Raw genomic sequence first — 9,560 nt, forward strand, 5'->3', positions numbered from 1 at the left:
ACATTGATAAAATAGAGTTAGTAAATAAAAACTCTTTTAGCTGTTCACTCACAAGAGTTTCAAGTATTTTCACCAGGGGTGACAGCTTTGCGATTGGCCTATAATTATTTAAAAGAGTTGGATCTCCCCCTTTTAAAAGTGGTAGGACAAATGCTGATTTCCAGATCTTTGGAATTTCATTACATTCCAGGGTTAGATTGAACAGATATGTAAGTGGTTCAGCTATGAAATCAGCTGCCAGATTTAAAAAGCAGGGATCCAAAAGATCAGGACCTGCAGGCTTTCTCTGATCTAAGGATTTCAGGGCTTTATGTACCACCTGCACTGAGAATGGCAAAAATCTAAAAGTTTGACCAGCTCTCACTGGTTCATCCACACAGGGTTGTACAGAGGACACCGAATCAAACAGCCTACCAGATGATACAAAGTGCTCATTGAAACAATTCAGCATTTCAGTTTTGTCATATATAGCAACAGAGTCCTTCAAAACACATGACGGTAATTCATTAACATTACTGTTACCAGACATAGACTTAATAGCCTTCCAAAACTTTCTAGGGTCATTCAGGTTATCAGTGGTAACAGACATAAAATATTCAGACTTGACCTTCCTGAGAAGAAACGAACACTTGTTTCGTAACTGCCTAAAAAGAAGCCAATCAGCATCAGAACATGATTTCCTTGCTTAAGCCCAGGCTAGATTACGGTCGTGAATAATACAAGACAGCTCAGAAGAAAACCATGGATTATCCCGCCCTTTAACCCTGAAACGCGGAATGGGGCATGTTTGTTTACTATTTGGAAAAAAACATGAAAGAATTTCCAGGCTGTTTCCACATCAGGGATAAGCTCAATCTTGCTCCAGTCAAAATAAAACAAATCATGAAAGAAAGCTTGCTCATTAAAACACTTCAAATTTCTCTTACGTATAAAACGTGGGTTTGTCTTAGGAACCTTAGTATTTCTAACAGCAACAACAGCACAATGGTCACTTAAATCATTACAAAAAACACCAATCGCAGAATATTTATGTGGAACATTTGTCAATATCAAATCAATCAGGGTAGATTTATCTGGGCATTTAAGATTTGGGCGAGTGGGTGAGTTTAATCAACTGGGTAAGATTCATAGAATTACAAAACATTTTTAAATCATCAGACACCGGCTTTAACCAACAACAGTTGAGATCACCAATCAAGATCATTTCACTGTAAAGAAGTTTAGACACAAGGTGCGTCAAAGAAGAAAATGCATCACCGAGAGCAGAGGGGGGTCTATAACAGCCAATCACAGTTATAGAGAGACCCTTTGAAACCTCAATATTCAAAGCAAGAAATTCCAACTGTTTACAAATAGTTTCAGACTTTGCCACACTTACAGGGAATTTACTTTTTACATATATAGCCACACCCCCACCTTTCTTAACCCGATCAGTGCGATAAACATTGTAACCACTTATACAAATATCCTTATCAAAAACAGACTTGCTGAGCCAGGTTTCAGAAAACACAATTACATCAGCATCAATTGATTTAGCCCAAATCCTAACCCCATCAATTTTAGACAACAGGCTACGTACATTTAAATGAAAAATACCAAAACCAGATCTTGATTTAAAATCAGAGGGGGTTTGGAGACATTGCATATCAGGGCCAGGGTTAGGTTACACGTTACCTGATATCAACAAAAAAATAATAACTAGGCACCTCTGTTTAATAACCTTGCACGGCTTCTCTTTTTTAAGAGACCTACTGCAATCGAATTCTACAAGTGAGTTTCCAGACAATACAAAAGTAATTTAAAAACATTAGACTTTGGTAGTGACACAAGTTCGTACTGTTCACATCATGCCACAAATGCATCGGCACTTGGACGAGTGGACCGAGTGAAAAAGAGCGAGTTCCTGCAGACAAAATGTCTAATGGACGGGAGAGCACATTGTCCGATGTACTCACCCTGCGACAATGTTCGTTTTCTCCAGAGTTCAGTAAAGTCAGTGCACAAAGCAATACCACGTAAATTGTCATTTTCTCTGACAAATGTAAAAAAAATAAAGGCCAACGAAGGTAAGGGGAGAGCGGGACAGCGTGTATGTATGAGTCTGAATGTGAGTGTTTGCGCGTGTGAGTAGATTGGGTGTTGAGGGCGATAGAGAGAACGGGTTGAGCTGCCACTGACAGCCAGGCGAAGAGCAAAAAGGAGCAGCTTGGACCAGACACTCCGCGGACGAAGAAGGAACTCAGGCCAGCCAGAGATAGGGTTACTTTGGTAAACTTCAAGTAATGAAGTGCCGAGTTGAGGAGGACTCGTGATCTTTACACCAACAAAAACAAAATAATTTGCACTACACAACAAAGTTACTCAACCATAAATAAATAGGTTTAGTAGGTTAAAATGTACTAGTCACAGACAAATGACTTGACATGCTGCCATCTTGGATTATTCTGACATTTCACATTCTTAAAATAAAGTGGTTATTCTAACTGGCCTAAAACAGGGAATTATTACTAGGCTTAAATGTCAGGAATTGTGAAAGACTGAATTTAAATGTGTTAGGCTAAGGTGTATGTAAACTTCTGACTTCAACTGTACTTCCATGCAATAGTATTTTGTTTGTATTGCCATATTGGTTGATACTTAGAAGGCATGCCCATTACGTTGCTTTATACTAAGTTGTATGCTATAGTGTGGATATTAGAATAGAGCCCTGGTGGCTCCTTGCCTGTCACTCAACCTCCTCTCATGAACATTCACTGGAGCACGCCATTTTGGATCCTTTATGCGTTACCTCTCTCCTAGTCCCTTGTGACAAACTGTTAACAGCCGTTTGGTTGTAAAATCAGAAATGCATTACAAATGTAATACAAAACAGCATCAAAATAAATCAAATGAAGATATTATTGGGCCTGGTCCTCATTATGAGTCATGCTTTTTGATCACATCTTGATTTCCCCAGATGGGCCATTACGGTAAACACAACACGCATGGTTTCAGGGCTGTAGCAATCGCTAACAAGACAAGATTAGGAAATATTTCATCTGAATCTGCTCTTTTTGCCATCCTTTTTAGAATGAGGAATTTTCAAAGCAATATTATTTTTAGTGCTATCCCTGTCTTACTATAAACTCCTGTTAGGCAGCAGCGACATCCAGTGAAGATATAACTATGTGCCCATAGAAATAGAATTTCTAGAACGAACATTCCCATTCAAGTCTGTGTTCCGTGGAGCAGCAGTAATTATTTTTCTGTGTAAGTGTAACGGATGTGAAATGGCTAGTTAGTTAGCGGTGCTGCGCGCTAATAGCATTTCAATCGGTGACGTCACTCGATTTGAGACCCTGAAGTAGTGGTTCCCCGATGGGTAACGATGCTTCGTGGGTGACTGTTGTTGATGTGTGCAGAAGGTCCCTGGTTCGCGCCCGTGTCGGGGCGAGGGGACGGTCTAAAGTTATACTGTTACATATGTCTCAGGTGGTGAAGTACTGGCCGGAGATAGGGAAGTGTGGTTTCCTGGTGTGGCGGTACCTGTTGCGGAGGGATGACCTGGAGCCTGCTCCCTGGACACCTGAGGGCCTGGAGCGCATCCAGAAACTGGGCCTAGCTGTGCAGGTAAGTGAGGGTCTTCTGTCCACCTGCATTTGTTTTATAGGACATTATGATAGTATGAAAAGGATAGGACAGGCTTTTGGTTATGACTGCTGTTTCAGTGGCTGTCTCTCTTTTATGTCTTAATTTCTCAAATTAAAAGTGCAATATTCTGAAATCGCTCCACCATTTCCTTGTTGGAGAAATGTGAGTAGTTCGCCTAATTTCAGTTTTATTGACAAAACAAGCACGAATCATTGTACCATCTAAACCACTGTGAAATAGTATATTTTCAGTAACCACAAATATTGTATTGATCCTTTGTTTGTTAAAGACAGTTTATGTTTTTATCTGACGGTCTTGACTGTCTCTCTGAGTGCCCCTACTACAGTATCCTCTGTGTTTTCGTATGACTCTGTCTCTTTGCCTCCACAGTATCCTCCAGGCTACGTGGAGGCCATGGCCAACAAGACCAAGAAGGAGGCTAACGCTCGACCAGGGTGCACTAGGAGCAAGAAGCAACCTGGACGGGGACGGCCACGGCTACACCCCCTGGAGAAGAAGGTGAAGGAGGACGAGAAGAAGCCCATGGAGGGTACAGAACAGCCACAGAGCAACGGCAGTCAGAAGACACCCAAGGACAAGGAGACAGGTACCTGTTGAGACACAGCTAGGAATATAAGCCAGAGACAGAAGAGATGTATTTTTAGCTTTGTGTGTACTGTATATCTTGTGCACTGCTATGTGGAATTGCCACTAGGGAAGGGGGGGGGGGGATTACCAAAAGATATGAAGCCAGTTATGATAAGTCATTTCAGGGGTTGTTTTGAAGGTGTCAAATAAAATGTTACCCCATCTTTGAATAGAATCGATATGTGTACATGCATCCATAAGCAACGTGTGTTGGTGTGCTTTGTCAGAGGTGTGTAAGGAGTCGGCGGAGCCCCGAGCCAAGCGTCTGAAGATGGAGGAGGCGTTCCAGCTGACAGAGCAGCAGCAGAGCCTCATCAAGGAGGACCAACCGAACAAGAAGAACTGGGACGAGGCCATGGGACACCTCAAGGAGGGGCCGGTATGTATACACCAACACCCTACCTCAGTCACCTCACTAACTACCTCACTGACCACTAGACTAACTACAACTATACTGAACTAAAATATAAACGCACATGTAAAGTGTTGGTCCCATTTTTCATGAGCTGAAATAAAAATCCCAGGAATGTTCCATATGCACAAAAAGCGTATTTCTCTCAAATTTTCTGCACAAATTTGTTTACATCCCTGTTAGTGAATATTTCTCCTTTGCCAAGATAATCCATCCACCTGACAGATGTAACATCCAACCAGCCTCACAACCGCAGACCACGTGCCCGGGACTTCCACATCCAGCTTATTCACCTGCGGGCTCATCTGAGGAGGGGGAAGGGGGGTGCTGAGGAGTATTTCTGTCTGTAATAGAGCCCTTTTGTGGGGGAAAATGAATTCTGATTGGCTGGGCTTGGCTCCCCAGTGGGTGAACCTGGCTCCCCAGTGGGTGAACCTGGCTCCCCAGTGGGTGAACCTGGCTCCCCAGTGGGTGAACCTGGCTCCCCAGTGGGTGAGCCTGGCTCCCCAGTGGGTGAACCTGGCTCCCCAGTGGGTGAGCCTGGCTCCCCAGTGGGTGAGCCTGGCTCCCCAGTGGGTGAGCCTGGCTCCCCAGTGGGTGAACCTGGCTCCCCAGTCATGTGAAATCCATAGATTAGGGCTTAATGAATGTATTTTAATTGACAGATTTCCTTCTACACAATACTGCCTCACAATGTAGTCTCCTGACTTACTACTTCTAAACAATAGGTGAACCAACACAAGAGTCTCAGCTAGCTACACAACCTACCGACAAGGACTTATGCACTTCTATTAAATGAAATGAAGCAGATGATCCATGGGCTAACTAAGATGTGTGATGCCGCTGTTACTATTGTGACAGCTGAGCCTTTAATTCCTGTGTTCCTGTCTTTCTCTGTAGAACTTCCTGAGGAAGGTGGAACAGACCTTCATGTGTGTCTGCTGCCAAGAGCTGGCCTACCAACCGGTCACCACTGTCTGCGCTCACAACGTCTGCAAGGTGTGTAACGTGTGTGTGCACTTGCATCCGTTGTAATGATTTGTTTGCTGGACTATAATTGAGGACTAATTGCGGTGTGGTAATGTAAATGATAAACAAAAGTTGAAAAAGTATGGTGACATGACAAAAACGAAAACGAGATATTAGATACGTTGAAACGACAAAGGTCTAAGAAGGGATCTTTTGAGGAACACCACAAGACATCATAACCTTATTAAGTATGAAACACACCAAGCATGTCACTGCCGATAGGTACTTATTACAGTGGGAAGCAGTTCCTTTTCTTGCTAGAATGAAAGCGGTACCTGCTGCGTGACGAACAGACAATCGCAATGCTTGTCAGTGACCAACAACTTGACTGAGCCAGTCAGAGAGCACGAACCCCCATGTGGAGGAGCCCAAAAAATAATAAAAATGACATTTTCACCGTACATTTCACTGTACATGCACTGTAGGCTATGGGATGGTAGCTAGCTAAGTGCACAGACACAATAAACACAACACTAAATACTTCCTTAGCTAGCTAACTAGCTATGTTGTGCTAGCTAGCGAATATGCTAATGCTAGCTAAACATTTGGCTATGGATAGTGAATTCAATTGTTTATTCGTCATCTTGCTAGGTAGTTATCTAGCTGTGGCCATATGGCTAGTATCAACAAGGGTTTTCTACAACTTAGCAAGATGGCTTTGAATCTAAACCATAAGCAATACGGAGCGGCAGAGTAGCCTAGTGGTTAGAGCGTTGGACTCGTAACCGAAAGGTTTCTGCCCCTGAACAAGGCACTGTTCCTAGACCGTCATTGAAAATACGAATTTGTTCTTAACTGACTTGCCTAGTTAAATAAAGGTAAAAAAATCAAAAATGTATACGCACAGATATGCATTGCCAAACATAGCTACTGTCACCTGGTTTGGAGTCTTTTAATAACAAGGATGAGTGGCTGACGACTTCCAAGGTGTTTGCTGTGTGAAAACAAAAAAAGATTGACTGCCGACACTGTTCAGAGGTGCTAAATACTGTCGGCAGGCAAACATTTGACAATCCTACCAGTGCGTCTGAGCTTTTACATACCCATGCTGTTCTGTGATCTGTGGCATTCTCACTCTTTGTCTCTCACTCTCTCCCTCCCTCCCTCCACCCCAGACCTGTTTGTTGCGGTCTTTCCGAGCGGAAGTGTACACCTGCCCTGCATGTCGCCACGACCTGGGTAAAGATTACATCATGGTCCTCAACAAGACTCTACAGCTGCTGTTGGACCAGTTCTTTCCTGGCTACAGCAAGGGCCGATGAGGCCACACACACACACACACACACACACACACACACACACACACACACACACACACACACACACACACTACATGTACACGGCGACACACACATACACACACATAGATACACACATTTGCACTTACACAAGTAGTTACACAAATCACATACCGATGATGCACACATACAAAACCTACGTATAGACATACATTGGTACACACATACATGCCACCTGTTGAACTTGGACTGTCCCCATTAACTTCACCAGCCTGAAATCATCCATGCCTCAGAAGACCTCTCCTGAGCACCACCCACCCCTAACCCTGCCATGGATTCCCTTCCTGGGTACCACCACCCCTTAACCCCCCAAAGGGTTCCCTTCTTCCCAAGCCTTCCACGTCCCCAGTCCGCAGAACTTAGCAGTTCATCACCTGTCCATGTGAGGAACAGCCAGCGAGGATGCTAATGCTAACCATAGCCATGTAGAGAATATATGGCTCTAACGCTACGTAGCCTCCAGGGGGAAGGTGCCTGAAGTCAGCACCTATAGGGGTCATGGGTTTGGGGTCACAACCTAGGGAAGCGGGGTGATGGGAAATGTAGTGTACAATGTTAGTTTTTTTCTTTGTTACTGGTCCATTTGAATTTCAGCCTGTTCCTCCCTTCTTCTCTCTGATCTCCGTTCCTTTTTTGTTTGTTTTCGTGGTGATGTCCTTTTCATTCAAAGAATTCAGGATTTTTTAAAGACATGCAAATGCAAAATGTTTTAAATTATGCTATGGTCTCTAAAGCAGCAAACTGTGATGTGCATTCCTTCCTACTGCTCAAGGCGCAAATATACAGAACAGAAAATAATTTTCTCTCTTCTGTATCGACTCGCAAGCTAATAGTTTCCTTCTCCTCTGTGAGCTTTGCTTCGTCCCCACCGTCCCTAGGGTTGCAAGATTCCGGTAACTGCCCAACATTCCAGAAATCCCGGTTGAAAGATTCATGGAATCAGGAGGGAGAAAGCAGGAAATCCAGGAATCCTTCAACTGGGATTTTTGGAAAACCTGTGAGAATTTTGGGAATATTTGCAATCTTACCTGCCCCCAGTCGTGTACTCTACCTACCACTGCCGTGGACTACAGTAACTGTCTAGACGTCAGGTGGACGCTTCGCTTCAGCTTTAATGTTGTGTTCTGTTTTCTTTTGCACTTATATTGAAGAAAAAGAGATGTTGAAAATAAAAAAAGTAATGTCTATAATTTCCTATAATGCTACTACAACATATGGCATTTTTCTATAATTTTAGTTGCCTATTCTATTTTAGTCATTAGTTATTATTTTATGTGGCAACCTCTACCTGCTGCTGTCAGCCTGATTGAAGAGTTTCATTGCTTCACATTGTGATCTGAAATTTTATACATGGTATAATAATACTTGATATGCACCTATTAAATATTTTGATTCCAGAAAAAACTATTTTCTGCTCAGTTTTCTTCCAGCACAAACTGGGCTTCTGCGGGCCTCAGCGGAAACATTGGGTTCTGGCTGCCATTCATGCCAAGAGGATATATCTTCCTCTCTGCTCCCGTCACTCCACCTCATATTCAGATTCCACCTAGTTTCTGCTATATTGCTGTTACAAAACCAGTGCTATAACATCTGTGAAGGACTGGAGAAACTTGCCTGCGTTTACACAGGTGGCCTAATTCTGATCTTCTGCCACTAATTGGTCTTTTGACCAATCCAATCAGATCCTTTGCCAATAATTGGGCAAAATATCAGAATTGGGCTGCCTGTGTAAATGCAGCCTCTATATATAGATTAGTCTGAGATTGAGAATGTAATGCGTAGAGGCCCCATGTATAGGTAGGTACCTATTACCTACTCAACTGATCAGTGTAGTAGAGCCACAGCCAGGCGCTGTGCTATGGCCTGGCTACTATACTAGGCGAACAGTTTCTACGGTGAAGTGTAAATGGTCCCGAACACTGAGCTGAGTATGCAGGATGGAACGTTAGACTTCCTGTGCCACTGACTGCAACGTAATGGTTCCGCAGAGGATTCTGAGGTGATATGGCATACATACAAAGAACGTGAGATGTAGTGCCTCTGTAACGTTTCCATTTGAATGATCAGAGATAAACCCATTGAGAAGGTAGTCACTGTCTAAGTTTGTCTTTGTATAGGGACGAGGGAGAGAGGATTATTTCACCCTTGGATTCTGCAGGTGAAACCAACGCAGCCAGGTAAATCTTGACTGAGTAGACTAAACAGGATTTCTCACCTCGATTGTGCAGGTAAAACGCCATACATACAAAATGGTGCAGGTGATAACTAGGAACATTGTTGTTGACCTCATGGTGGGATGGAAGGAGCATTCCTTTGTGGTGAGCTGCCCCCTAGTGGAGTAACATATTACACTTTTCAAGCCTCCAATGCGTACCCTAATTTAACTGGCCTATTTCGCCTACTGCGCAAACATTACTAGGGCTGCATTCTGATTTCTCTACCCTTCTCCTGAAGTGTGCACTAGTATGCATTTAAAAGCATTGGATTAGTGCAAGCATAGCTGGATGGCATTTCAACCACATTCCTCACACCGGTTCATTACT

The 9,560-nt window shown here is 43.3% G+C and overlaps 1 protein-coding gene across 2 annotated transcripts in view; it reads left to right on the plus strand.

Moving 5' to 3' along the window:
* Positions 1–8,424, plus strand: part of LOC120025907 (E3 ubiquitin-protein ligase UHRF1-like) — a 41,090-nt gene extending 32,666 nt beyond the window's left edge. Inside the window, exons 12-16 of one of the 2 annotated variants that reach the window (XM_038970623.1) lie at positions 3,472–3,609; positions 4,021–4,237; positions 4,506–4,657; positions 5,591–5,689; positions 6,835–8,424. In XM_038970623.1, the coding sequence (XP_038826551.1) occupies positions 3,472–3,609; positions 4,021–4,237; positions 4,506–4,657; positions 5,591–5,689; positions 6,835–6,981 (753 nt within the window). In that variant the 3' untranslated portion in view covers positions 6,982–8,424. Of the gene's footprint in view, positions 1–3,471; positions 3,610–4,020; positions 4,238–4,505; positions 4,658–4,895; positions 5,073–5,590; positions 5,690–6,834 lie in introns of those variants that run through there. The other variant, XM_038970625.1, reaches the window with a different exon arrangement.
* The last annotated feature ends 1,136 nt before the right edge of the window (positions 8,425–9,560 follow it).

This window comes from Salvelinus namaycush, chromosome 31 (genome assembly GCF_016432855.1).
Source record: "Salvelinus namaycush isolate Seneca chromosome 31, SaNama_1.0, whole genome shotgun sequence".
Classification (NCBI taxonomy): domain Eukaryota; kingdom Metazoa; phylum Chordata; class Actinopteri; order Salmoniformes; family Salmonidae; genus Salvelinus; species Salvelinus namaycush.